We start from the raw sequence: 27,987 nt of genomic DNA on the forward strand, positions 1-27,987 counted from the left end.
TTACAACTATTTTGCCATTCTTGTTTTCATCTTTTCCTCCCACTTTTTGTTTTGGTCGTGCTGAAGGATTTTAAAACAAATCTCAGACCTTATTCCTCTAGCAAAGACCTGGAGATGTATTTCTGATAGAGGCACTCGGCAGGATGCAGTGGTTTGTGAGGACCCCCTAGACTGCGATTCCAGCCCCAATCCCCGCCCCTAACCCGCCTCCTCTCTCTGCAGGCGACTCCCAGCGGCGCATGCATCCCGTGGTTGGTTGCACGCTGTGCGGAGGGATCCAGGAATACCATTCGAAGTTCCCCACGCCTCTGGGTGTTGGTGGAGTAAGAGGGCCTTCCCGGCGCTACGAGGACGCCTCCTGGCGGCCTGCGGGGACTGCAAAGGAATTACGTCCGATGACCAAATACTCCTAGGAGGTGCTGGACTTGGGGCTTCAACAGCTGGTAAGGACTCTCCCTCTCCTGTCCCGGAATCCGCCGGTCTCATGTAGACAGAGGGCGCAGCCACGCCAACCCCCTGCGCCACAGAAGCAGAATCCTCTTTCTGCCTCTCTTCCCACAGCACAGAGAAGCTTGTCCTGCCCGCCGTGACCCAACATTTCACCGCATGACCCTGTCCCTCTGCATGTCCCCAGGGTTGGAACACCCGATGCACATCCGCACTGAGGGTTCGAAAGCACGGAGCTTCGGCGAGCAAGGGTCCCAACCTCCAGCTGCCTCTTCTCCCAGGACCCAGGAGTTAAGTCATAATCCCCTGTCCCCATCCGACCCCAAACCTAAGAGTCCGAGCGCCTAGCCTCCTCTCCCATCTCTCCCTCAGGGTTCCCCAAACTGCTGTCCCCTCAAGGACGTAGATTCCCTTTCGGGCTGGCGTGAGAAGCAGCAGCTCCGCCCCTTACTCTCAACGTTGTGACGTAGCCGCAGCGACAGCCAATAGGGCGCTAGTGTGCCGGATAGCAGGAGGCGGGAGTGCGAAGGTTTTGGAGCGCGGAGCGGAAGTACCAGTCGCCTTGCACCCTGTTTTCTCTCAGCGCTGCTGCTCCAGTGTTCTGGGCCATTCCCAGCTCTACCATGAGCCGACCCAGCCGGCTGCAGAGGCAAGTTCTGAGCCTGTACCGCGAGCTGCTGCGCGCCGGGCGCGGAAAGCCGGGCGCCGAGGCGCGGGTGCGGGCGGAGTTCCGGCAGCACGCCTGCCTGCCGCGCTCCGACGTACTGCGCATCGAATACCTGTACCGCCGCGGGCGGCGCCAGCTCCAGCTGCTGCGCTCGGGTCACGCCACGGCCATGGGCGCCTTCGTGCGCCCGCGGGGACCGATCCAAGAACCTATCGGCGCAGAGACCCCGAAGACACCGCCTAAGAATGATGACGGTCGGAAGAGCCCGCTCGACGGCACGGAGTCACCGGAGACCCCGCCCGATGGACGGTGACAGAAGAGCTCACCTAATAACACACGGGAACCGAGGGACCCGTCTGACTGCGTGGAGGGGACCAGGGAATCCGCCCGAAGGAAGGTGAGAGGTCTTGAGAGACTTGCTCGACGGATTAGGGGAATCGGAGAGCCCTCCTGGCTACACGGGGTCCAAAGGCCACCATGATGGATAGCGAGAGATGCCCGACCTTGCCCGACCCATGGTAACTTGTCGCGCTACCCCATGAGGGCTTGGAGCAGCCTGGGCCGCCTGCTGGCGGGACTGTGTCAAGCTGAGAGCTACTTAGTCGAAGGCATGGAGAGCCAGGACGCCCCCTCTTGGACAGAAGGAGACTGATAAATCTTTCTCTTGACCCCGGGCGCCTGAACTCTCCTCTCTGTATTTAACTCTTAGAGGGGCAGACTTTTTGCTGAGGAATTTGAAAAGCTACCCTGATGGATGGTGAGAAGCCCCGAGTCCCCCTTTGGAAAACTTTCCCCCCATTAATTGGAACGCACTAGGAGCAGTGAGGAAGGGGCCAAGGGGTCTTTCATCCCGGCTGATCTTTTAAAGACCCCTCAAGACCTCTACACCTACTGGTTCTGACGGGGAACCCTGACTCCTGCGACCTTCCACCTTCAGGACTGTTGGACAAAGGGAATAAAGTTGAGGATGTGTTAACTTCCCTGTTGGTCTTAAATATTTTGTGTTTGGGATTTTTGAAGAGGCGCACACACACCAAGAAGTGACCCTGGGAGGGATGGGTGTGGGGAGCTGTCTCTTCCCTTCTGGAGCCCTCTAGATTGGCAGATTGGTTGAAACAGAATAGGTGTCTCTTCTGAGCAGATCATGGGACCCACCCTGGTTTGACCCATTCCCCCTTCTCCTCCCAAAAAAACCCAGTTGTACAACATAGGGAATATAGTCAATAATATTGTAATAACTATATATAGTGCCAAATGGGTACTCAACTAATCAGGGGATTACACAGTTATACAGATGTCTAACCACTGTGCTATACACATGAAACTGATATAAAATAATATTGAATGTCTACTCTAAAAATAAAAATTTTTAAATAAATATTTTCAACATTTCCTTACCATAGATGTTTTCAAAAACTTTAAGGCAGCCCAAGTTTTAATTATAGCATTCTCAATTGAAAATTGTTTATATCACAACTCATATTGCATATCAAAATTGTAATTATTAAAAAAAGAAACCCCAGTTGACCACTTACTGGAGAGTAGTGAGGCAGGAGAGGAAATGGTGGAGCTGAGGCCTGGCTGGTAATCCCTGAGGCAGTAGTGGGGACCTCCAACCGGGCTGAGGAGTCCGGCCTCAGCGGCCTCAGCGACAAGTTGGGATTTTTATCAGCAAGGCCAGGAGTCGGGGAGAAAAGATAAACCCATGAGCCACAGACAGACCCTCTCCCTCGTCCCTGTATGGGCCTGCCCTAGACATTCTCTGGGGTACTGCATTTTGCAAATAAGCCATGTTTGCATCCTGGTCAGTTAAATAAGTGGAAAGCAGATGAATTCTTAGCAGATGGAGTTTGAGGGGAGGAGAAGGAGGAGGAGGAGGACCTTAGGAAAGGAGCCCAAACCTTAGACCAAAGGGAGGATGGACAGAAGAAACAGTCTTTGCCCTAATCCCAGTGGGGGAGGCAGGTACCCAAATAGTTATAAAGTAGGGTTGAAATTTAAATAATTATAAGGATTTTACTGAAGGATAGGATTCTAAGCAGGAGGATCAGTATGGGCAGAGGCCTAGAGAAGGTAAAGGGGAGAAATACAGGGTCCCGGATGGGATCTGGGGTGCCCCCTGTGCACAGGCTGTGCAGCTTGTAGTTTAGCTTTTTCTCCAGTTAGTATTCTGTTCGCTCGGGACCTTCTGCACCTTGTTCATCTCTCTCAGCCTCAAGTTTTTTCATCAGGATGATTCTGTTAATCCTGCCCTGGCTCCATCTTGAAGTAAAAGATAAAGTCTTTTAAGTGGTTAATAGGTCCTCTCCATTCGGCCCCATGTCTTCTTTGAGCCCTAACGAGCTCCAGGATGAGAGCTTCTGACAATGCTACAGGTAATGAAAGAGTTCTCACTGGGGCAGGAGATGAGACATTCAGATGAATGGAGTTTGCCTGATAGGATGAGAGAGGGGAAGGCCTGATTTGAGGGAGGAGGTTGCAGGTGAGTGTTAATTAAGAGCTTGGACCCCAGAATTGGAGTGCCTGGCTTTGAATCCTAGCTCCACCACTTACTGATGATGTGATCGTGGGCAAGTGATTTAACCTCTGTGCCTCAACGCCCTTGTGTGTGAAATGGACATCACAATAGTGCCTCCCTCATGTAGCTGTTATGATGTTCCAGCGAATTAAGTACATGTTGTGGCAACAGATGATGTCCCAATCATAGGACCCTCTCGCCTATTTGAGTTCACTTGCAGCTGCAGAAGAGGGTTCCCAGGAGGCTCCCAGCTTCCTGCCCTGAGCCCCAGCATCTCTGCTTCCCTGCTTGAGGGCTTTCCTGGAGTTATGGGAGGTGAGTTAATGCCCTCAGGGGCAATCCTCAGCCTAGGGGAGAAAGCAGTCACTGGATGAGGGCCCCAGCCTGCGTGTTGTCTGGTGAGGAGGTTGCAGCATGTGTTTTACAAGATTCCTCAGAGGCCCACCTGTAGGACTGAGCCCCAGTTGCCCACAGTGGCTACCACTCCATGAGCACCTTTTTTGACTCCTCTGCCCGGTCTCCCTCTCCCCACTCCCTAACTCCTACCTTCTGGGATCAGGAGAAAAAGTCCCAAATAAAGCACCTCACCCAAGAACTTGACTCCAAGTGAGGCCCACGGTTGGTACTCTCTGCTGCTGTTTTTCACTCTGCTAAGGCGCAGCGTTGGCATTTCTCAACCCCCTGACCCAGTCTGTTGAACGAGAATCTCCTGATCTAAGAAAATTGCTGTAAAGGACTTCATATAGAAATCTTAAAAATATTGCTAAAAGGTATATCACCTGTTTCTACTGTTTCAATGTTACTACTTGAAATTTTGGAGTAATTTGGACTATGGATCGTGCGTGGGTCAATAATAGAATTTAACTGAGTTGTTAAATTTCCTGATTCTGATGGGCTCTAGAATGCCCTCGTTCTTAAGAACTACAGATTGAAGGATTTGGGAGTAAAGAGTGTCATGTCTGCAACTTACTCTCAAATGGTTCCAAATACATGCACGTATGTAAATATATTAGCGTGTGAATGGTGAAGTACATGGAGCAAAATGTCAACAATTGATGGATCTGGGTGCATATGGGATTTTGTTTTACACGTCTTAAAATCAGCAATTTAAAACACAAAACAAAAAGTTACAAAAACAAAAGTCACTGGTGCTGTCAGCGTCTCATTGGTCTTTTATCTTTGGGCACCAGAGATCTTCACACAGCACACTCTTTACAAGATGACAAAAGTAAAAGCTGTATCTTATAAGACTTTATAAATCTCTTATGCAGCTTCTTCATAGATTTAGCAATCAATTAAAATTAAAAGTTCTGCATGTTTGACCTTTGAAAAAAATAGCATCTGGTCTCCCTTGCAGATTCTAATCTTCACCCTATTGGGAATGACAGGTTACAAGAATACATCCTCATCTTGGGTCACAAATTCAGTTGTCCCAAGGGTCAAGCCCATGACCAGGTGCCTGAGGTGGTTCACTGGGGCCTTCAGGAACTTTTAGTAACCAGTGAGAAAGAAGCACCAGCCACACCAGCAGGTTCCTGTCACTCCTGCTCAATACCCTCTCAAACAGCAACACCCTGGGTGTGAATGCTGTGAAGAAATGACTGGAATTTTCTTTATAGTAGTAAAAGTATCATGACTAGATTCTAAAACAGAATCTTGACCCGGAGATGCTCCCTGAATGGTTGGCGAGTTAAATAAAGGATATAATGTCTAGAATTGTCTTCAAAGAAATCTAGGGAGAGTGGAGTGGGCACCTGGGAGGATTCAAGGGATTGGCCCTGAGTTGGTAATTGGAGTCTATGAGGACTTGTAATGCTATTCCTTCTTTTGTATAAGTTCAAAAAGTACCAGATGAAAGTTGAAAAAACAAAACAAACTCTGACAGCGCCCATCTCACTCAGACTAGAGGTCCTCACTTGTGGTCCACAAGACTTCACCTGGTCTGGCCCCATCACCTCTCTAACCTCACCTCCTGCCACTCTCCCCCTCCACCACTCAAGCCCTACTACCTGGCCTTCCTATGTGCCAGGCACATTTCTACTTTAGGACCTTTTGGCCTTGCTCTTTGCTCTACCTGGAATTTTCTTCCTCCAGGTCTGCACTGTCCAGTATGGTAGCCAAGAGCTACCTTTGATTTGAACATGTGAAATGTGATTAGTGTGACAGGAATTTTTTTTATTTTATATATTTTAAGTAACTTAAGTTTTAAAACTCAAGCAGTGTAAAATAGTCCATTAAATACAACTTATTGTTTGGGTAGGACTCTATTTTATCTGTTGAAAATTAAGTGTCTGAATTTAGATGTGCTATAAAGTGTGAAATATACACTTTAAAAACATACTATTTTAAAAACATAGTAAGAAAAAAGGATTGTAAATGCCTCATTATGTCTTTTTATATTGATTACACATTGAAGTGACATTTTATATATACTGGGTTAAATAGGGTATAAATGAAATTATTAAAATTAATTTTGCCTGTTTCTACTATTTAACTTTGCTAGAAAATTTAAAATTATATTTGTGCCTCACATTACATTTCTATTGGACAGTACTACTCTAGGGCTCTGTGTGACTCGTTTCCTCACTACAATTTGCTAACAATGACATAATTGTTTCCCTGATGCCTTCCTCAATCACCCTAAATTGTACCCCCCTTTCCCTTTGCCCACTTTAGTTTTCTTCTTAGCACTTATCACCATCTTTTATTATATATTTCACCTATTGCTTTTATTTATTGTTGATCTCTACTAGAATGTCTGCTCCACAAGGATAAGAATTTTAGTCTTATTTACTGTTATTGCCCTGTCTTTGACCAGGACCTAACTCATAGCAGACACTCAGTCAATATTAAGTGAATGAATGAATGAATGACGATTTGCTCTGTTACCTGGTCAGTAGAGTCAGTATTGCCAAGACCCCACCCACTGTTTGTAGTAACACCAGGGAGACTATGCACCTCCATGGCTGGGAACAGAAACTTGGCCTGGCATTTGAAACAGGACAGATCCAGGTTTGCATCCTGACTTGTCCCTGAACCTGGAGTTTCCCAGGATCTGCTGCTTTCCTGCCCCCTCCCTCAGTGTCCATCTTTCACCCCACTTTGGGTAGCAACTTCCTAATTTTCTTAGGAGACCCACATCTCCCCTTATTTTAAATGGTTCAGGCAGGGCTGACTGCAGCCCCAGTGAAATATGTGACACTAGCCAAGGGAGCCAGCTTTGGGACTTTGGTTGGAACTGTAAGGGAAGAGTGACTCTCCTATTGACTGCTAAATTGAGGTGATGTATGCTTGGAGGTTTTGAGGGACACTCTGGCCACCACCAGATATGAATGAAGTCAGATCGGATGAAGGAACTGAGAGACGGAGATATCTGAGGCCCTGGATCCAGCTGTGCCTGCAGTCCTGAACTTTTCAATGACCCACAAAAATAAATTCCCATTTCCGTTTAAATCAGTGGGGACTGGATTTCAGCCATTTGCTCTCTGTGTGTCCTCAGGCCAATGGCTTCTCCTCTAGAGCCTCAGTTTCCCATTCTGTTAAGTGGGGACATATCATTGGGTGGCTGTGAGAGTTAAAGGAGAGGAGCCTACCACAAGGCTCCTGCCTCTTTTCTTGAGTCTGATTCTGCTCTACCTCTTGTCCCAACACTTTAAGCTCTGGGGAGGGGATGAGCTTAAACACCTGAGGCTGGGTACTGAACTCCAAGACAGCTCTAGAAATTTAGCTTGGTGTCATCAAGACCCGAAGAGGGGTCTCACAGTCTTGCACACTGATAGCCCAGCCTGGGAAACCACCATGTAAAATGTTTGAACAGAGCACCTGTATGGATGCAGGTCAGGGGCTGTAGCAGATGCTGTCAGCAGCTTGCTCACATCACCTGCACCCTTTAGCTTCCTGTGGCAAGCACCTGTGCTTCTTTACCTGCAAGGACTTTATAGACAAGAGAGGCTGGAAGTTCTGGGGAGCTGAGAACTTCAGGAACCAGTGAGATATGGGAGCTGGTACATAAATGCCAATCTCTTTGACCTCTGGGTGTGTTCCACACAGTCTCCTACTGGTCCCTAGTGGGATAGCACCTCAGGTACCCAGAGCAGCAACCAACTCATCAATTCCCTTCCCCAGCTCACTTCTCCACTCTATCAATCTACCTAGCATCACCCCCTAAATAAATTACTTGTGCTTGAATTTTTGTCTCAGAGTGTGATGGACTGATTCAGTTCTGTGTTCTGTGCTCAAGGCAAAGGGATCTGTGGAGGGAGCTGTCCAGACATAACAGGGCTTTATCATAGATTCTGAGTACTCAGGCACCCAATATCCTCACACATCCTGCTAGAGACTGAATGTTTGTGTCCCCTCAAAATTCATATGTTGAAATCCTAATCCCCTATATGATGGTACTAGGAGATGGGGCCTTTGGAAGGTGATTAGGTAATAAGGGTGGAGCCCCCTCCTGTAAATGATCAGTGCCCTTAATCTCTTTTGAGACCCCAGAGAGCTAGCTCCCTGCCTTTTCCACCATGTGAGGATGCAGCAAAAAGACAGCAATCTATGAACCAGGAAATAGCCCTCACCAGGCACCGAATCTATAGGCACCTTGATCTTGGACTTGTTGGCCTGCAGAACTGAGAAATAAATTTCCACTATTTATAAGCCACCTAGTCTATTTTGTTGTAGCTACCCAAATGGGCTAAGACACATCCTTTGACAGTGACCATTTATTGCATATGTCCAGGCCGTATATTCAGATTGGAGGGGGACCATTGACATAGCTGAGCACCAGGTAAGGTGTCCTGGCCAGGCGGATGAGAGAGCAGCAGGGGCCTCCTGACTGGGTCACGAGCAATGTGACCCACACCAGGAGAAGGAGGAGGAGAAGGAGAAGAAGGAAGAAGCTCAGGGGCCGCCTGGAAACAGGAGCCGGGGCTCTGTGAAAGGAAATGCAGTGTTAAATATACAGTGGGCTGCCGCCATGAGCCCCCATACCCATCTGCCAGGCAGCTCACCCAGAATTAACCTCCAGCATCACATCCTGGAAACTGGAAGATGCTTGTCTCTTCTTGTCCTAAGGACAGATAGCCAACAGCATAATGGATGGAAGTGACACTTAGTGTGGACTTTCCTTTACTACTATGGACCTACAGGGCTGGGCTTATTTCTCCTTCTTTCCTGGCATCCCCTTGATCCCTAAGACCCCTGATGGGCTTGGATATCTACAAGTGTAGTAGATGTCTATCTGTGCCTGCCCTCCAGCTGATCCCCCTTTTCCTGGTAGCAGTGGCTCCATTTGGTGGGGTGGTGGTCACACTTCCCCACTCTCCTAACCCCACACCTCTATTATCATTGGGTATGTGATCTAGATCTGGTCAATCAGAGCCCTCCATCAGTTTGGCCACTGTGATTGATGTAGGGGGACCCAAGCTGGGCAAGTGAAGTCAGTCTTGGGACTTTGCTGCTAGTTGGTCCATAGCACTCTCCTGGAGTGAGTAAACCAGTGGAAAGTGAGTGTGTAGCTGCTAGAGCAGCAAGTTTGTTGAGAAGGAATCCACCTTGAGGAAGCAGAGTCAGGAGAGGGAAGGATCGAGCCCCTGAGATTCCCAAGTGATACACCTGGCTGAGGACCAGCTCACCTGAGACTTCCAGAGCAGAGAGTGTCTTCGGTGACCTGCTAAGTGTTTCCGGTGGCTGAGACCCGACATCAGTATGTCCTGTGGGGAGAGAGGGGTGTGGGGTTCTGGAAGAACCAGTGACAAAGAGATACAAGGTTGGGAAGGGGCCAAAATGGGGAGTGTCACAGAGGAATTCTGAGGGAAGAGAAAGATCTTGGGAAGAGAGGAAGAGAGGGGCAGAGCCAAAGGAACCAAGAGAGGAGAGACATTATTCATTCATTCATTCGACAAATATTTAATGAGTGTCTATTACATGCCAGGCACTACTCCAGGAGCTAGGGACACAGTGGCAATGGAAACAGGCAAAGTCCTGGCATCCATGGAGCTTTTATGCTAGCAGGAGAGACCATAAATTAATAAATATATAATGTCAAGATGTGCTAAGTGCCATTAAGAAATAAAGTAAAAAGATAAGGAGGGATAATGTTTAGAGGCCACAGCAGGCCTCTGTGAAGAAGTGACATTTGAGGTGAGAATGGAATGAAGCGAAGAGGCAAGAGGCGAGCTGGGCCTTTGAGATGGGAATGAGTTTGGAATGCTTGAATAAAAGCCAGGAGGCTAATGTGGTTGTAGTGGGATGAGCAAGGGAAGAGTGAGAGGAAATGAGGAAATGTAGATCTAGATGTACAAGAGAGAGAGAAAGAGTGAGATAGAGGAAGATACAGAGAGACAGGGAAAGAGGGAGGAAACCACTGTGACGATACCAAGAGAGAAAGACACTGAGAGACAGACAGACAGAAAGAGAATAAGCCACCAAACCTCCTTGAAAGGGAAGGACCCTGCTGGGAGGTGTGTAGAGGTGTCCTGTGGGTGCCTGAGTGGAAGCGTCCCATACCAGCTCTCACCTCAAGGCCTTGTCCCCTACTCTGGGGGCCCCTGTGGCCACACAGCTCACAGGAATCCCCTGGTGTCCAGGTTGTCTTTTGCCCCAAGGGCCCAAGGCCCCCAACGTCCCCTGCTGGGTCCCACTCCAATTCTGCAAGAGTGGGGAGACTACTGGGTGTCCAGGGGCTACAGAGCCCACCAGGTCCTGGCCAGTCTGGGTGCCCTTCAACCTCCAAATCCTGGTCCAGTGTGTTGGCCTCCTCAAACACCTGGACAAAAGACAGAGGTCAGAGGTCGTAGGGGTTGTAAAATTGGCACAAGAGCTGGGGACAGCCAGGGTGGGCCATACAAGGCTGTAGCTGACCAGCTGGGCCTGCAGCCGCCGCAGCCGCCGGAAGATGCTCTCTCGGTGGGCTCTTAGGGCCCTCAGGACCTGCTGCAGGGATGTCCAGGCCTGAGGCTCACTCCGCTGCGCCAGCCCCTCACCGAATGCCAGCAGTGCATCTACACGCTCAGCTGCCCCACGCAGGTCTGCCTGTAATGTCTGGGGACACATGGTTGGACACCACTCCACCGTCATACACACAACAGAGGCACCAGAGACCCGGGACCTAGAGCTACATGCCCCTCCTTTCCTACCCAGACACCTAGAACATGGAATATACCCACTTCCCACCCCAGGAAGCTGTCACCTACTCCCGAGATCTTGCCCACCCTCCCACGCCTTGGCCTCCCATTGCCCACCTGCAGCTGGACCATCCCGCTCTGGGCTGATGTCCAGGGCCCCAGGCCTCGTTCTAGGTGCTGCAGCCGGAGACCCAGACCCAGCAGGCAAAGGTGCAGACTGTCCTGCTCAGCCTCCAATACCTCCCAGCCAGAGGTGGGGGTCTAGGGAACACAGGGGCTGAGTCAGTGCCCAGGGGCCAGCCAAGACCTTGTCCCCACTGCCATTGCCGCCCCTCTTTCGCAGACTCCTGCCTTCTGGATGCTTCTCTGCAGCAGAATCCACCTCTGGGTCTGCACCAAGGCTGCTCCCACCTGGAGTCCTTCCCAGTAGAGCAAGGCCTGCTGACCTCTAGTTCAGTCTCCAGGTTTTCAAGGCTCTTAGAAACTTGGACATATGGGGCCTGGGGGTCTGGACAGGCAGAGGGTATGATGGAGCTGGATACCCCCACAAGGAATGGGGCTGCACCAGGGCCAATGACAAAATAGTTCTCTCTCAATGTGAAACACTTCTATAGTGATTGGTAAAGAATCATTTTCAAGTGTCCCTCCCTCCACAGGTGCCCAACACTTATCCAGAATCATTACCTCATCCCCAGTGTGGAGGCCAGATTCTGGGGGACAGAGAAGGCTTGCACAAGGGGTCTGGGTGACCTCAGCTCACCTCACAGTATTTGCCCCCAGCCAGGTCTTCAGGGAAAGAGGGCACTGGCAATTTGGGGCAACCAGCAGTAGGCTCAGTGTCCTTCAGCCCACCCTGAAAGTGCTCGGGAGGATTCCAGGAGTCCTGCCCCAGTTTCTGGTCCCATTCCAGCCTGGCAGGTAGGGGACATTGACAGGTCTTTGGGTGAGCCTAGGTGCCCATTACCCACCCTACCCTACCCATCCCCAGCTCCCTTTCCCCAGGTGATCACAGTCACAGTACCCTACCCTCAAAGCACCCCTGCTACTGCCCCCACCCTTTTAGGACTCAACTTTCAAAAGCCCCAGCCCTTACCTGATTCTTTCCTCTCCAGAAGTGAGGCAGATAGTGCATCCAGCAATGTTCACCTCCCTGGGGGCTCCAGGGGGATGGTTGACGGGCACCGAGGGGGGTCTAGGGTCCAGGGGTGGGGGCAGGGCCATAGCTGGGTGTCTGGAGAAAGAGAGTCAGTGAGGATCCATAGTAAGAGCCTTTCTAGCCAGTAGGGTCCCCCCACATCTCCGCAGCAGGGCTCACCCCAGCCTGAGGCAGCCAGCCGGAGGCCCAGGGGCAGGCTCAGCTCCACCTCCTTCCAAGTGAAACCGTGACCCAGGTAATCCGATGCTGGCTCAGGTGACAGCCGCGCCACTTAACTCCTTCCTCCCTAGCAGACCAGCTGAACTTCTCAAGCTCACCCCATCCTACCCAAGGGGGTTCCAGATATAACCCTGTCCTCTCAAGAGTCTTGGATTCTGCCTGGGTCAGTGACCCATACGTCTGACCCCCAGAACCCACACCATCCATCTAAGGTCCCAGACATAGCGCCCCTCATGAACACAAGCGTCTGGCCTCCCACCTCCAAAAATTCAAAACCAAAGAAAAGACTTTTGTTGGTTTATTTGAAATAGGGCCTTTTACTTTGGTTCCCACGGTTATTGGGAAAATAAATAACCCAGGGAACAGCCTCTGCCCCATGGTTTCAAGATTGCAGGGTCGCAGCTGTCCGGAGGAGGCGAGAGCCCGGGAAGCCCAGCGGGTCCCGGGGCCAGGTTTCACTTGCTGAGCAGAAGACCAGCGCGGAGCACGCGGGGCACCCGACGGATGGTCAGCGAGACGCGGGTGCCGCGGACCAGGCGGGCTCCGGGTCGTGCCGAGGGGCAGGCGGCTGCGTTGAGCGGCAGGGAGGCGGTGTCGAGCGGGTCTACGCGGGCGGCCGCGATGCCGTGGAGGAGCCGCGTGTAGGCGGTGCCACGGAGCACCAGCAGGCTGCGCGGTTCCAGCAGCAGCGAGGTGGCCGGCCGGGGCGGGGGCCGGGGCTGTGGGGGCGGGGGTGCGATTGACGGTCATTGCGTTCCCAGAGGTCGGGGGGTGGGGGTGTGGGCAAGAAGTGGGCAAGAAGTCAGAGACTCCCCAGAGGCAAGAACTGAGACAAGCGTGCTCCTAGGATTTGAGCTTTGAAGTGAAAATCTGCGGGTGCCAGGGCCAAGGCTATGAGGAATGGGTGGCGGGGCGGGGGGGGGGGGGGGGCGTGGTTAGAAGTCACTCAGGAGAGGCAGGAACTAGGCTGCGGCTGGGAGCGTCTAAGGGAACTGCAGATGCAAGCTCCAAGGGGCTGGGGACAGAGGGATCAGCAGTCCCAGGGCTGAGTGGAACTGGGCTGAGGGCTTGACAGAAGCCAGGAAGTGGGGTGGGGGAATGGGGAACAGAGTGAGGCAGAGATGATGGGGTGTGGTCTGGGGGTTAATCTGCAGACATCAGGATATCTGAAGACACAGGCAGAGAAGACGGGGCTGTCTGGGGTATCAAGGAGCATGTAGTACTAAAAAGGGAAGTCCTAAGGAGCAGTTAGGTCTGAGTGTCTAAGGGGGTTTCTGTGAACGCTGGGGTGTCAGAAACGCATCATTCAGAGAAAGAAGTCAGGGAGGCTGCAGTCATCAGCAACCCTCACAGATGACAGTCAGGCTATATGGGGGGGGAGGGGTCCTTGAGTAGGAAGTCATGGGTTGAGGTGCCAAGGAGAATCTGGGTGTGACCTAAATGGCAGATCACATTATTGGAGTGGCAGAGAGGTTAGTGTTGGGGTTCCTCGTGCTGTGGGCAAGAGAGAGAATATCTGAAAAGTTGTCAGGGATACCCACGAGGGAATGATATTGGGCTATCTATGGATATCCGTGTTTTTGGAGTATTGGGGAGCCCTGCAAGGGATATGTGGACCTTGGGCTAGTGAAGCATTCTGAATGTGTGGGGCCAGGGTATCAGTAGGTGGGGGTGTCGGGTGTCTGTGGATATCGAGATTTCTAGGGCATCTTGCAAGCAGATGGGTTGGGTGTCTGGGAAAGTATCAGGGGTACCCTACAGGCAGGTGGGATTGGGGCCTCTTGGAAGATGAGGGATGTCAGAGTGCCCACGAGTGGCTCGGGGAGTGTCCCAGGGCCCACCTGCTCTGTAGGATCATCATCCTTTGGCTGCCGCGGCTCGTAGAGATCCAGAATGGTGTGGGAGCCCAGGCTGATGGTGCTGACGGTCGGGTAGTAGAGTGGCCCGTCCTCATGGGGCTGGGGAGTGGGTACCAGGGCTGGAAAGGGCAGGAGTACACACACCCCCCACCCTCTGGGGTTCAAGGGGGCTCCCCAGCTGGGGACAGGGAGATGAATGCCTAGTTGGGGCACGTGGCTGCTTAATGAGTGGAGGTGAGTTAACATGATGCCCTACCCCATGGTAGATAAGAGGTCTGGGGGTCAGGGTGAGGGTGTGTGGTTACCATGATGCCCTCCCCAGGCAGATACTGGTTCACAAGGACGTGGTTGGCTGGGAGACCCCCAAAAAGACTGAGGTCAGACACTTTGTCCACGTAGCGCTGGAGCCACAGGGGCAGCCGCTCAGGAACCATGCCCCGGGGATGGGGGAGCCCACCTGGGGGAGGGCAATGGGGTCCTGAGGGCACCCAACCAAGGAGCCCTGGCACCTGAAGCCCCCATTAGGGGTATTCCAGGGGGTGGTAGCACACTGACCTCCTCAGAGACCCCTGACTCTTTGGAGATTGCCATCCAACCCTTCCCAATGCTTCCGAACCCCTGGATCCCTTGAGACCCACAGCTTGTAAGGAAATTCCTAACCTCTGAGGACCTCCACTGACCCTTCAGAATCCTCCTGGCCCCAGGGACCCCTTGAACCTTCAAGGACCCCCCAATATCTTGAGACAAACCAATGTAAACCATCTGCTCCAGGACACATCCCCAAATCACCCATGCTCCCAGGCAGGAATACTCACCCCAGTTCTGTAACTTCCTTCCAGACAGCTGGGTCCACTTTGGCTTTGGGGCATTAAAGACCTGCGAGGTGGGGAAGGAGTCACTCCTTTTTCAGGACCACCCTCTCTGATTTTCCCACCCAAGCCAACATAGGGGTCTTTATCTGGGGTGGAAATAGGTCATCTTAGTGTCTGTAGGATTGTTCTCTGGGATAGAGTTCCCAGGATTTTGCTGTTTGCTCTTTCCCCTGTAGAGGCTGCTTGCCCAAAAGCCCACCTGTTTCTCCTGAGATTGAGGAAGGGAATCAGGTCTACACAAATGTGGTTTGAATTTACTCAAGAGGTCCGACCTGGATTGGGCTTTTTTTGCTCAGAAAAATAGTCTGTGCCATGTAATTTCCTGATCCCTGGGCTATCTCAAAACAGTGTGAGCTCTAGAACCTCCTTGTTCTTATCAATTTGGGGGAGGGAATTTGCTCAGCTGGGCTATCTCAGCACAGCAAAGAGAGTACTTTGAAAATTCTCCACTGCCAAGATCCCAAGAATCTAGAATGGGCAATTTCCAAGAAGTCCAAGGAGTCTATACTCTACTCAGTAATCTCCTCATTCTCTTTATGGTTATGAGGCTGGAATTGGCTGAGTGCAAGAGCTTGTGTTCTGTGGCTAAGTTTTTCTTGGAACTCAAAACTAGACAGAATTAGTTGAAATAGCACAGGGAAGATGTGCTCTATAACTAAGACTCTGGGGCTGCAAAGGTTTATCCCAGTGCAAGGACTATGAAATTCTTCTTTCTTCAAACCATTAAAAATAGAAATACAGATGGGGTTATCTCAGCATAGGTGATCTGTGCTTGGAAACCATTTGAGACTCTGAGTCTATGCTGAGCTATCTCAGCAGAGGGAAGAGTTTGCTCTAACATTCTGAGGCTTGGGCTATCTCAGCACAGAAATCTGAACACTGCAAATTCTTCATTCCCTAAATATTAAGGGCCTGAAATGGGCTATCTTAGTATGGGCTCTGTAACTTCCCTTGTTACTGAGGCTATAAGCTTGCAGTGGGCTGTTCTAGCACAAGGAATCCGATCTCAATAACATCCCTGTTTTGGAATCTGGACTGGCCTATCTCAGCACAGAGAGTCTGAGCTCCATAGCAATCGCCTCCTTTCTAAGAATCAGTTTCATTTCTTCTTAGCCTCTTGGAAAAAGCTCTTTTTAACAGGCCCAGCCAGTCTGGAGAGAGGAATAAGGAAAATGAGGGATGGGTGCTCTATGGCACTCTCCTTCCTGCCAGGATCTTCACTAGAGACATGGGAGCTCTCACACAGGACCTAGGGGTTGGAGAATAATCTGGAAAGAGGGGAAAAACAGACCAGAAGGGCAATGGGGTCACCTGTCGCAGCAAATACTCCTCCTCTTCCTTGGAGATGAAGTCAGGGACATAGTAGATTACAGGTGGTGCCTAGGATAAAGAGATCCCCCTGAAGGTGGGGCCCTTTGACCTACACAGGGGCCCTAGCATTGCTGAGCAGCCCTCCCTCAGGATGTCTTCTGACAGGTCAGGGCTTGAAGTCAAGGGACCAATGCCCATTTTAGGGATTGTAAGTTGGGTGAGGGAAGGACTGGGCCCTGAGGGTAAGAATAAATTTGGAGGGAACAGTCCCAGCTCACAAACCCAGGAGTCAGCCTACTTACCCCACTCTATCTCCCACCCTGTGGTCCCCACCTTCACCCTCTGTACCCCCAGTCCTAACAACCTGCTCCAGCCTGAATGTTTCCAGGGCTGGGACCCTGGAGTCCTGATCCTCCATCGACACCGAGTCCACGCACCCAGTCCTGTGGAAAGGGGAAAACACACTGAAGTCACCAAGCCTCCCACTCTTGGGCTATAATCCTGCTTTCTGGTCTGTCATGGGCCAGATCCTCACCTCAGTCCTCTAACAAAACTACTTTAGTTTCTAAAATCTGAGTCCTCAGTATCTCAAAAGGCACCCACTGAGCTCCCAGACTCCCTGCTCCAACACAGTGAGCACCCAGAGCACTCACCCAAAATCCGTCCACCAAGGGCCTATCAAACTACATATATTTGTTTTCTCAAACCTTTCACAGAGAACATCCTCTGACTCCACTGGAGTCCTTTCTTGAGAGCTCCACACAAGTCTCCAGGACTGCACCCCAGGACCCCTTTAAACACCTTAGTTTGAGACCCTATCTTAACAAATTCAGATCTGCTACCATAAGCCCCGTTCCCTAACAACATTCAGGGTCCTTATAGACCCTCCTTCTGCCTCAAGCCCTTTCAGATGCCCCATTCTTAACACTCTTGTGCCCCCAATCTGAGTCTCCTCTAACGAAGCCACTGTGTCTCCTTGAATCCCCCGACTCTGCACTCCCTCAGACTTCTCTTCCAGAGCGCCCCTTCGCTGCAGCACCCCTGGACCTACATCCCTGACGTGACTCCTCTCAAACCTTCTTTCCTTCTTGAATCCCTTAGACGCCCACACTCTGGATCTTCTAGGACTCCACACTCTGAGCTTCCTCGAACTCCTATCTGAGCTTCCCCGGGTCCCCACCCTCAGCTCTCTTGAACCTCTATTTCCGCCCTCCGCCACTCACAAAACAGACCGTCCACCAGTGACCCCTCCAATATCCGAATTCAACACCCCTATTTCTTTCCCAGCTACTTCCGCCCCCACGTTCCTGACGCAGGAGTCCTCAGACAAATGGGAATTCTCAAAGGCCTTAAGGGTCCGCCTTCCACCCAATCAGCGCTCTCATCCAGCGCCGCCCCACCCCTTTCACCCTCATTCAGTGATAGGCTGTGCCTCCTGGCCTCTGAGCCACTGGGAACCCTTCGAAGACCTGTCATCTTCTAGCACCGACCAATCAGAGCTCCAGGACGAAACCTGTTCACGCTGCAGAGGAGGCCCAGATGGGGAGGGGCAGCCGTGGCAACTGCAGGAAGGAGACCAGACTCGGATTTCCCGCGGGCTGGACCATCTGATACTCATGATGCTGGGAGGCGAGACTGAGGAAAGGACTTCCTCTCCCATCCTCCCCCAGCAAGAGTACAGAGGCAGGGCCGTAACTCCTCAAACACCGGCACGACACAGAGATGCCATAGAAACGTCTTTATTGAAGGGCGCAGGGATCATGCTGAGTTCAGGGACATGCAGTGAAGGGGCAGTCGTGAGCTGTCCTTGGTAGTCTGGGTCCCAGGTCTGCCCTAGACTTCCTGGGCCTTCAAGGTCTCCCTCAGGCCGTTGGTCTGGCCAGAGTGATGTGAAGTCCTTTGGGGCTAGTGACTCAGATTTGGTGTTTTGGACCTGTGACCAGAACGTAGATTAAAACGGGGCCTCCAGGATTTGGGATCCCCCTCAAGGCCTTGGGGTCTTTCATGTATTAGAGATAGAGGCTTTAGGATTTGGGGTTCCCTTGGGGCTGGGGCTCTTGGAATTTGGGTGTCTCAAGATCCGTGACTCAGGGCATTGAGGTCCTCCGGTTTCCAATGATGAGCCTTCCTGTTTTAGAGTCTCCTAGGGCTGGAGATGCTGTAGGAGCCTGGGATGCATGTCCTAACTGCAGTCTCCTCCATCCCAGGCACAAGGACCTCTGTCACTCAGGTTTCCTGGGGGCTTGGGATTGGAATTTTAAATTTGGGATTCCCTGGGGATTTGAGAATGCCATGGTTTGGGGGCCCTGGGAATTAGGGCTTTGGGGTCTTCTAGGGGCTATAGGGTTTGGGGGCTCAGGGAAGTTTGGGACATGTACCCTAGGATTTGGGATTACCTAGTCTCAGAAAGGGGCTCCATATTTTGGGGTTCCCCAAAGGGGGAAGTTATTACTTAAAAAATAGAGAATTTTCTGGGAACCTGGCCAGCACATGGGCTGTGGGCCATATAGGATGGGCTTCATACAAGGCACTGGGGGTTTCTTGAGGGTGCAGAGGGTAGGAAGACTTGGGGGTCCTGTAATTAGCATTTCCAGGACTGTTTTGGTGTCCGTAAATTGGAGGTGACGGTGGGCTGGTTAATGTGAATCTCTTCTTAGGTTACCCCTCAACAGGGGGTCTTTGTTAATGGAGGGGGTCTCTGATTGCATTATTAAGATTTTGGGGTGACCATGGGGGATCACAACATCTTGAGGAAACTGCCGTTAAATGTGGGATAGTGACATAAAGGTTTGTAACTCTGTTGCGCTGGAGGTGTGACCTGTCTTTATTTCAAGGGGACCTGATGGGAGATGTTCTTTTTTTAATGGGGGAGGGTTATGATCCACTGGTGTGGAGAAGGTCACCTTCATTTAGGGTGATGGGGAAATCTGTTAATGGGGCTCTGCTCTGAGGGGTTGAGAATAGGGACTAACCTGAAGGTGCTACATACACTCTGGGAATCTCTTTCTGGGGAACACGGGGTCTGTATTTGGGGGGTTCTCATGGGAGAATCTGTTAATAATGGGGCCTCGGTGATTAAGGGCTGGCTAATGGGGGTCTCTATTCTGGATGTGTTACTGGGGATATCTATTTCAGGGTGACTTGGGGGCTCCTTGCATCAGGAGTTGCTAGAGGGGACTGTGTCTCTTTGTCGGCTGTCCAGGGCCTCTAAGACTGCATCTCCGCCCTCAGCATCCAGGGAAACCAGCAACAGAAGAGCAATCTGGAAAGGAGAACTGTGTCATCCCCTGATGCAGGGGTGGGAACATCTGAGTCTATCTCCCTCGGCTCTCCCCAGGTGGCCTTGCTGGATTCTGCTTCTACCTCTCTAGCTGTGCCTTCTCAGGCTCCTGTGGAGAGCATCCTGCCTCCTTTACCTGCCCCTTTAAAGTTGAAGTCTCCAGAATTCAGTGCAGGGCCTCACTCCTTAGTGTTTCTGGGTAAGCAAACTAGTCACAAGTTTTCCTAACCTCTATTTCCAGCCCCAACCAGAACTCCAGATCCCTGTGTCCAATGACCTGTGGAAACCTCTTCCTCAATATACAGAGGAGAGGGGGCAGGGGTTGGCTACAAACCTGGAGATTGAGTTCTCTGATGCGATGTCCTTTGGGGTCCGGACTGTTGTGAAGGTGCGTTTGGGCTGCGTCACTGAAGGGAAGGGCAGGGTCTCGGGTGAGGGGATTACAGACCCACCTGTGCCCTCAATACCCACCCAGACTCCTGGACCCCACATTCTCAATACCCATCTGGACCTCTTTTTTCAATAATATTTCATGTCCCCCAATAGCTACCCATGTCTCCAGTGCCTGCCCAAAGCCTTGCTGTTAACATCCCCATATCCTCTTTGGGATCCTACTTCATCATTTTCCTGGACCCTGTGTCCCCAGTTAGATGCTGGAGATTCTGTCAGTAGTCTATAGCATGACCCTTCCTCCTATCCCAAAACCCACACTCCTCCCCACACTGTAGCCCTCAACTCACTTGTCACTTGATGTACTTTTTTGGCTCCGACATTGTCCCCAGGGGGGTCAGTGGATCCACCAATCCTGGGGAGACACAAGGAGTGGGAGGAGTCAGAGACACAGAAGCCAAGGTGTGACCTGGAGCTGGGGACCCACGCGAAAAGAGCTCGGGTGTGGCGGTGGGTATCCACACTGTCCTACTGATCCAAGAACAGGAGACATCTGAGAGGGCATCAGCATTCTAGGTGGTGCCTTGGGTTAAGGTCAGAGTTTGGGCTCACCTCTGAATTCGTGATGCTGGTGCAAAGACTCCATGTTTTGAGGGGCAGGTGAAGTACCGGACACCGAAGACAGAGCCATCGTGCTTGCCCGTGGGCTGGTCTAGCTCAATGCCATACCAGTAACCTGAAGCAGAAGTGTGTCAGGATGCCTCGAGGCCCTGCCTGGCCCACAGCCCACATCCCCATCCTCACCTGGGGCAAAGTCTGTCTTCCCATAGAAGCGCACAACCCCTTGCTTCTGGCCTGCTACAAGGACTTGGTCTCCAACCTCAGCCTTGGCTCCCTCACGTTGCTGCAGGCTACCCAGAGATGGGGATGACGGGGATTTCTTCTTGCCTGGGAATGGAGGGTATGGGAGTGTGGGTGGGGCTCCCAGACACCAGCCCTGGGAACTCCATGCCACCAGAAAGCCCCAAGGCAGAAACTCCTGGCTCCAATCAGAAGAATTCCATAGCCTTTCCCAGAACTGCAGGGCTCTGGACTTGGAAGGAAACAATCCCAGCTGCCAGAGAACTTGCAGGGGGAGGCTTTAGGCCTTAGGACAAACTGAGTCAAGAACCAGGAGAACCCAAAAATCCTTTCTCAAAAGCTGAGGATATTTGGGCCAAAGGAAAAACTGAGTCACAGAAGTCAGGAATCCAGAACTTGTCCTTTTAAAATGCAGGAGGGAGCTGAGTCTGAGGATAACTCAAATCACTAAAGCCAGGAACCCCAAATATTCTTCCCTAAAACTGGGAGAAAGCTTTTGGGCCTGAAGGTAAACTAAGTCATAAAGGCAGGGAACCCTCAGATTCCCCCAAGAACTGGATGGAGCCAGTACTAAGTCAAAGGAGAAACTGAGTCACAGAAGTCAGGAGGTCAGAGATCATCCTTTAAAATTAGGGAGTTTGAGCCTGAGGAGTCACAGAAGCTGGCCTACCCAAAGAATATCCCCAAGACTGGCTCTCCTCGCCCCTAGGCTCCCCCTCTGACCTTTGTGTTCCCTGCGGCCTTTGCCAGTGACACGGGAAAAGTCCATCCGGGGAGTCCGAGGTGTGGAGGTGACAGATGAAGGAGGTGCATCTACTGCCTTAGAGATCTTAGACACAGATGCAAAGAGACCTGGGGGGACAGAGCCTGAGCTGTGAGTTGTCCAAGTCTCTGCCCTACGCCCTCTGCCCTACCATTATCCCCCAGCCCCCATTACCCAGTCAGCAACATCAGAAGCACTAAGTGGACCCACCAGCACCCCTTTTGGGCCCCAAGTAGGACTGACCCTGCTTGGGAGGGCAGATGAAATACCGGACACCCCCAACACTGCCATCATTCTTGCCCTCAGGTTCATCCAGCTCCACGCCTACCCACTGGCCGCTGGCAAACTCTGTGGTCCCACAGAACCGCAGTGTGCCTGTCTGAGGAAATAAGAGAGGACATGGCTTGGGGGAGCCTTGGGAGGCCATGACAGGTCACTGGCACAGGGAGCCCCAGGATCAAATCTCAGCACAAACATCACCATTAATTGGCTATACAACTTAACCTCACTGTGCCTCAATGTCCTCATCTGCAAAATAGGAACAGAAATCACGCCCACCTTATAGAATTGTTATAGAGCTGCCCTGTCCAGTACAAAATCTGAAGAACACCCTGACCTTCTGGCCATCCAGGAGTACACGATCTCCCAGGCGCAGGCCCAGTGCGCTGAGCATGAGATTGCCCGGGACGTTGTCATAGTTGGGTAGCGTGACCTTGGGGAGGGCGCAGGAGAGTGGCACAGCTTCCTCCAGCAGTGTTCGTAGCTCCTTGGCCACCAGCGCCGCCTCCGCCTTGTCCAAGGACATGTCCATGGGGTCTGGCACCACCTCCGCTGGCACCTGTCCCTTTCGGTTCTGGAGATCAACGGGAAGAGAGGGGGTGAGGACTCAGCAGCATCAGCTGTGCCCCCGCTGAGCCCATGCCCCAAGACCCCGGGTCTAGGTGAAGCACAGGTGGGACTAGGTAACACTTTGGGCCAACATGGGAATAAGTGTTGGGACATTAAAGTACAGACCATGTCCCCAGGGGAGTCCACTCCTGAGATCTAAGGCTGGGGATGTCAAGTAATGGGGGTGGGACTACCGTTGAAGCCAACACGGAATGAAGGTCACACACTTAAGTGCTATAGGTCATGCCTTCAGGAAGGTCATGTCCAGAGACTCCAGGCCAGGAATGGGAACATGCGAGACACTAACATTGAAAATAATGGGTCAGGGGTCCAACTAAGCCAATAGGGAAGGAAGAGAGGCAGGGTCTCAGGGGCACAGGTGTCACCCCAAGATATCTGCGCCTGGGATGCTGCAGAGTAATTGATGTTGGCAACAGGATTTGGAAATGGATGGGTTGGGGTCAGAGATCATATTGAGGGCTTATGCGAGGCACAACCCTCTCTTCATCAGTCTGACTTTCTTCATGATCTCGAAATGCCCTCTATATACAGCCACACAATCAGTCAAGACTGAAAGAAGATATTCCTTGCTGGATAACCCTGCACAAATCACACACACTCTTTGCCTCAGTTCCCCTATTGTACACTAGTGTTCATGATGCAGTTCACCTGATATATCATGAATACTAAGTAAATGTCGGCCATTATTTCATTTGTTGAAATGTACAGATGATTTTCATATTTTGAGAGCTGCTAGAGATGCAAGCGATCAGGACCCCCCTCATCCTCTGCAGAGGCCTGTTGGCCTAGAAAGGAATTGGGGGGGGGAGTAGGAAGGAGAAGGAAAATGACATTGCCGTGCTGGCATGGCAATACCCGAAGCGCTGGGTTGGCACCGTGCTCCAGTAAACATTTGGCCGCACCCAGGCACAGGTTGGAGGCAGCGATGTGCAGGGCTGAGCCATGGTTGAAGTCACTGCATGTAGAGTTCACCACTGGGAGGTGGGCAAGAGGAGAGATCCAGGTGAGTGCACTTAGCACCTGGGCCACCCCTCTACCTTCCAGCTTGCAGAAGTCCATCTCGTAACCCGCAGGCCCCAATGCTCCCACAGAGCCCTGGCCCTCTCTTCTCAGCCACTCCCTTCCTGAACAGGTTGTGGGCTACTGAGCCCCATCTCCCACACCTCCTGCCTCCAGACTCCCAGGATCTCCTCAGTCTGGTCCCCTCTCCCAACCCTATCACTTGGCATCCCTCCTTCACTCCACATCCCCTCCCCCAAAACCCTGGGCACCCTCCTTCTACTTCCAGGCCTCCTCCCTCACTGGGTCCTGCCCCACCTCCCTAGCCAAGACTTCCCCCCTCACCTCGAGGCCGTGCGCCCTTCAGCAGCACACGCACAAGGTCGGGCACATCAAAATAGGCTGCATAGTGCAGCGCGTTCATGTTGGTCCAGCGGCTGCGCAGGGTCACATCAGCGCCCAGCGCCAGCAGCTGCTGTGACAGGCGCACTGCCGCTGCGGGGTCCCCTGTGTGACAGCCCAGGTCAGCTTGCATGCCCTCCTCCAGAGCCCTGGGACTCAGGACTGCACTTTGAGATATCAGTCTGCAGGTTCACGAAGGGGAACTGGGGACCAAGGTTCTGGATGATTTTGAGGGTGTTGAGTCTGGGGGCCTAGGTTTTAGGGCACATGGTTTGGGGGTCCAGACCCTTACCAACTCCGTGGGCCCCAGCCTTGCACGCATAATGGAGCAATGTCATGTCTGTCAGCCCATCACGATCATTCACATGGCAGCCTCGACGCAGAATCTGGGAGTACCAGAGGAAAAGGGGGGCTTACCCAAACATGCGAGGGACCCCCATCCTCTCCCTCCCTGGCTTCCCAGTATTTTTTACCTCATTGCCAATGACATCAATTTTGTGCTGGACTTGGGGCACCCACTGGCGCACAATGGCGAACAGCTCAGGGACAGTGGTCTGTGGGTCGAACAGAATCTCCTGGCACGCCGGGTCATTGGGGTCAAAGAAGGTGAAGGCTGAGGAAGCGAGAGGGCCAAGGTCACCCCAGGCAGGCTGCAGGCTGACCCTCTCATTCCATCCTGACGTAGGGGACCTCCAGGTTTTTTGTCTTTTAAAACCCTTCCAAATGCAGGGTCTCAAACTGGTGGCGCATAGGCCACAGGTGTATTCCATGTGGTCAGCATGAGGTTTTAAAGTCAGAAGGTTTCACATAAAAATGTGGATGCCCAGTATCTCTTGAAAAATTGGAAAACTGGACAATTCCCATAGACAATTCCCATACCACACCTTGGAACAACTGTGTGGTAAGGAGTGTAGTACCCTCAAGTCTGCCTGCCCAAGGAGGCTGCTACTGCTCTAACCCACTATTGCCCTGGACGAGTATGGGCATACTTTGGCCAAATCTCCAGAGTAAAAAAAAAAAATTAATTAAAGACCACAAATCCTGGTTTATAAGAAAAATATCCCCAATTTTTCAAATGCTGTACCATCCACATAAAACGTATGCACGGTTAGGATCCAACCTGTGGCCAGCCAAGGCGGTGCCCAGAGGGCCTTCCATCTCCCCGCATTAGACTCTGAGGAGTACTGTTCTCTGTAGTAACATCGGCACCCAGCACAGAGCCTGGCACACGGCAGGAACTCATTGCATATTGAATGAATGAGTAAATGAACGACCAGATGTTACAGAGCCCAGGGAAGTGCCCCGTAGATGTCTCTAGGAATCAGCCTGTGTGCTTCTTTAAAAACCCATCACAAAACAGCCCTCTTGGTTTAGAACCCTGCCCTGATTCCCATCCCATTCCGAATATAGACCACAGTCCTCCTCACCACCCACAAGCCCTGTACAAACTGGCCTTATCTATTCTCTACCCTTACTTTCCCACTCATTCCCTTCCAGCCACACCGGTCTCCTTCTGTCCAACACACCAGGCAAACTCCTGTCTTAGGGGTCTTGCGCTTGCTGTTTTCCTTGCCTGGGATAGTCTTCCCTCACATCTTCTCAAGACTTTGCAGGCCTTTGCTCAAACGTCACCTCTTCAGAGAGGCCTCCCCGACCACCCTATCTAAAAGGGTACCTCTGCCCTTCTCCATCTGCTCAACCTTTTTATTTCTTTAATCACAGACACACCACTACTTAACATAACTTGTTTATACTTCCCTCCCTTCCTTTCTCCTTCCCTCTTTTCCTCTCTTCTTCCCTCTTTTTTGCTTCTTTTTCTTATGTTCTCACTTGTCTCCCTCACTATGTTCCCATTCTGCCTTGGTCCCTCTCTTATCCCCAAAGCCTGGCACAAAACCTGGCATGCAGTAGGTGTTCAGTCAATCTCTGCTGAATTAATGTGCAAATTTAATAAACAAATACATGAGTTCCTCTTAGAGGCCACCTTAGCACTCTCTCTGTCCTGGACCAAATTTCCAGCTTTCTTCACCTTCTGTACCCAACCTTGCTTGTTCTACTAGCAGCATTCCTGGGGTGAGGTGGGAGGCAGCCCAGACCCTTATTTTTCAGTCTCTGATCCACCTCTAGTGGGTGACATGTCCAAAGATGCCAATCCTCCTGCCCTATCTTGGCAATGCCTACTCTCTGAACCTGGTGCCTAGTTTCTGAGCCTCACAGCCAATGTCTTCTAAGAGGCCCCTCTTATATCCAACTCTGACTGAGCCCCACCCTCTCTACTCTGTAGCCCGAGGGAGCTTTTAAACATAAATCAGACCGCCACTCCTTTGTTTTAAACACCTCCTCAAATGCTCTCCATCACACTTAGAATAGCTCCAAAGTCCTCACTGTGGCCTTTAAAGGTCCTTCCAGATCTAGCCATTGCCAACCTCTCATCTCAACTCTGATCACTCCCTAATTGCAGCTTCAGAGCTTTTTTGTGTCCCAAGCTCGGTCCTTCCCTAGGGCCTCTGCACTTGCTGCTCTCTGCCTGGAACTCTCTTTCTCTAGCTCTCCTATGGTTGATTCCTCCTCATGCTCTGGGTCTCAGCCTAAATCCACCTCATCAGAAAGACCCACCCTGATCTCTCTGTTTCAAGTTGCTATCCTCTAGTCGTTATCTATTATATTTTCATCTCTTATTTCTCTCATAGCACTTGCTCTGATTGGAACGTATCTGATTTGTTTATCTGTTCATTATTCAGTCTCTTCTCTCATGGGAGCAGGGATCATGCCGGACTGTTCACCATAAAATCTTTATCACCCAGCAAAAGGCTTGTCACAGAAAAGTAGCAATGGATAAATATTGGTGAATGATTATTTTCAGTCTCTCCAAGAGGCCACCCTCTCAGTCCCACGCCCTCCTATCTCAGAGCTTTTACCCCTGTGGTTACCGCTCCTGGTGCCCCTTTCCGCCAACTCTTCCCTGGTTAACCCCCAACTTATCCTTAGGTCTCTCTCAAGTGTTACCTCCTCAGAGAAACTATGTCTTTTGAAGCTCTTACAGCATCCCATTCTTGGCAAGCACAATTCTTATCATGTCTTATTATTACAGATTTATATTTTTATACTTATTTGTATGGTCATTATTGAGGCGTGTGAGTTCAGGGAAAAGGCTGGGTCTGTCTTACTCCATGCTGTGCCCCCAGCTCCTAGCACAGAACAAGGTCCAAATCAGGCTTTCAACAAATATTTGTTGAAAGACTAAGTGAATGAATAATACATCATGAGCCAAAGATTAGAATCATTCTAATTCCATTCTCCAGTGGGTGAATGAATGAATGAATGAATTAAAAGGGAGCAGAATCCAAGGACTCAGCAGCTAAGACTTCTTGTGACCACCTTCAAATACCTCCCACCATCACCACCAGCAGAGCTCAGCCCAATCTCCCTGGCCATCCAAGGCTCCGGGCCAGATTCTAGGGTGGGGAGACTGGTTACCGTAGTCCTTGGGCAGGGGGGCAGGTGCCGAGGGGTGCACAACAGGCTTCTGCCGGCGCTCTTGGGTGGGGCTGGGGGCCTCCGGAACAGGCTCATCCTCCTCCTCCTCTTCTTCCTCCTCTCCCCTGAGCGGTGGGGCCATTGGGGCTGGATCTGTCTTAGTCATGGTCCTCAGTGGGCCCCAGGGGGCAGGTGCAGAGTTGGGGGCGGCCCTCAGGCAAATCCTGGAGGCAGAGGTGAGCTAAAGAAGGCACCCCATAAGCTCTGGGATCCCAGCCCATAGGAGCTCCCAGGGCTCCATGTCCCCAGCTCTGGATTTGGGGCAATCATAAGCACACCCGTTACCCATCAGAGGACCCTGATATGTGGGCCCGGAGCTTACCACTTCCCCTAGGCCCAGCCCCCATTATTCTCTCCCGTCAGTCCCCTGAGTCCAGGCCGCCCCCTCCCAAGGTTTGTTTATCTCGGGATGCAGGATGCTTCGCTCCTCCCCTTCTCTGCGGGCCTCCCCTCTATCCATCTTACCTTGGGCAGATGGGGCTTGAGACCAAAGCTGAGACTGAGGGGACTGGAATAAAAGGGTGTCAGTATCGGGGGACGTGGTGGTGGCTGAGGAGAGGAAGGGAGAGAGAAAGGGAGAGGGAGAAAGAGAGAGGAGAGAAGAGAACGAGGCCCAGACGCCAAAGGGGGATGGGGATGGAGAGGGAGGGGCGCTGAAGGCGCATGCGTGTTACCC

The 27,987-nt window shown here is 51.6% G+C and overlaps 4 protein-coding genes across 15 annotated transcripts; 1 reads left to right on the forward strand and 3 right to left on the reverse strand.

Moving 5' to 3' along the window:
• Positions 1–237: 237 nt before the first annotated feature.
• On the forward strand, positions 238–2,094 carry SDHAF1 (succinate dehydrogenase complex assembly factor 1). Of its 2 annotated transcripts, none has more exons than XM_016119771.2 (2): positions 238–443; positions 562–2,094. In XM_016119771.2, exon 2 carries the CDS (start codon positions 1,071–1,073, stop codon positions 1,425–1,427), a length of 357 nt encoding a protein of 118 aa, XP_015975257.1. In that variant the 5' UTR covers positions 238–443; positions 562–1,070; the 3' UTR covers positions 1,428–2,094. The 2 variants fall into 2 exon arrangements, with proteins under 2 accessions (XP_015975257.1, XP_015975258.1); XM_016119772.2 differs by having other exon boundaries at positions 635–2,094.
• A 6,241-nt stretch (positions 2,095–8,335) lies between these two features.
• On the reverse strand, positions 8,336–12,298 carry SYNE4 (spectrin repeat containing nuclear envelope family member 4). Of its 3 annotated transcripts, XM_016119748.2 has the most exons (8): positions 11,847–12,298; positions 11,514–11,664; positions 10,871–11,014; positions 10,491–10,670; positions 10,147–10,395; positions 9,263–9,340; positions 8,639–8,697; positions 8,336–8,560 (listed from the first exon to the last, which is right to left on the reverse strand). In XM_016119748.2, exons 1-8 carry the CDS (start codon positions 11,972–11,974, stop codon positions 8,377–8,379), a joined length of 1,173 nt encoding a protein of 390 aa, XP_015975234.2. In that variant the 5' UTR covers positions 11,975–12,298; the 3' UTR covers positions 8,336–8,376. The 3 variants fall into 3 exon arrangements, with proteins under 3 accessions (XP_015975234.2, XP_036088088.1, XP_036088089.1); XM_036232195.1 differs by lacking the exons at positions 8,336–8,560; positions 8,639–8,697; positions 9,263–9,340 and having other exon boundaries at positions 9,552–10,395; XM_036232196.1 differs by lacking the exons at positions 8,336–8,560; positions 8,639–8,697; positions 9,263–9,340; positions 10,491–10,670; positions 10,871–11,014 and having other exon boundaries at positions 9,552–10,395.
• A 115-nt stretch (positions 12,299–12,413) lies between these two features.
• Positions 12,414–17,481, reverse strand: ALKBH6 (alkB homolog 6). 8 transcript variants are annotated; one of them, XM_016119750.2, is made up of 7 exons: positions 17,368–17,480; positions 16,535–16,613; positions 16,171–16,239; positions 14,803–14,863; positions 14,293–14,444; positions 13,970–14,086; positions 12,414–12,847 (listed from the first exon to the last, which is right to left on the reverse strand). In XM_016119750.2, the coding sequence occupies exons 2-7, from the start codon at positions 16,586–16,588 to the stop codon at positions 12,584–12,586; spliced, it is 717 nt and encodes a 238-aa protein (XP_015975236.1). In that variant the 5' UTR covers positions 16,589–16,613; positions 17,368–17,480; the 3' UTR covers positions 12,414–12,583. The 8 variants fall into 8 exon arrangements, with proteins under 8 accessions (XP_015975236.1, XP_015975235.1, XP_036088113.1 ...); XM_016119749.2 differs by having other exon boundaries at positions 17,394–17,475; XM_036232220.1 differs by having other exon boundaries at positions 17,247–17,372.
• A 412-nt stretch (positions 17,482–17,893) lies between these two features.
• On the reverse strand, positions 17,894–27,948 carry CLIP3 (CAP-Gly domain containing linker protein 3). Of its 2 annotated transcripts, none has more exons than XM_016119773.2 (14): positions 27,777–27,948; positions 27,252–27,475; positions 24,248–24,387; positions 24,067–24,160; positions 23,718–23,879; positions 23,229–23,347; positions 22,081–22,317; positions 21,708–21,843; positions 21,425–21,553; positions 20,645–20,788; positions 20,453–20,576; positions 20,191–20,255; positions 19,785–19,857; positions 17,894–19,432 (listed from the first exon to the last, which is right to left on the reverse strand). In XM_016119773.2, the coding sequence occupies exons 2-14, from the start codon at positions 27,415–27,417 to the stop codon at positions 19,378–19,380; spliced, it is 1,644 nt and encodes a 547-aa protein (XP_015975259.1). In that variant the 5' UTR covers positions 27,418–27,475; positions 27,777–27,948; the 3' UTR covers positions 17,894–19,377. The 2 variants fall into 2 exon arrangements, with proteins under 2 accessions (XP_015975259.1, XP_015975260.1); XM_016119774.2 differs by having other exon boundaries at positions 27,252–27,492.
• Between the last annotated feature and the right edge of the window lie 39 nt (positions 27,949–27,987).

Source organism: Rousettus aegyptiacus, unplaced genomic scaffold (genome assembly GCF_014176215.1).
Source record: "Rousettus aegyptiacus isolate mRouAeg1 unplaced genomic scaffold, mRouAeg1.p scaffold_m13_p_14, whole genome shotgun sequence".
Lineage (NCBI taxonomy): Eukaryota > Metazoa > Chordata > Mammalia > Chiroptera > Pteropodidae > Rousettus > Rousettus aegyptiacus.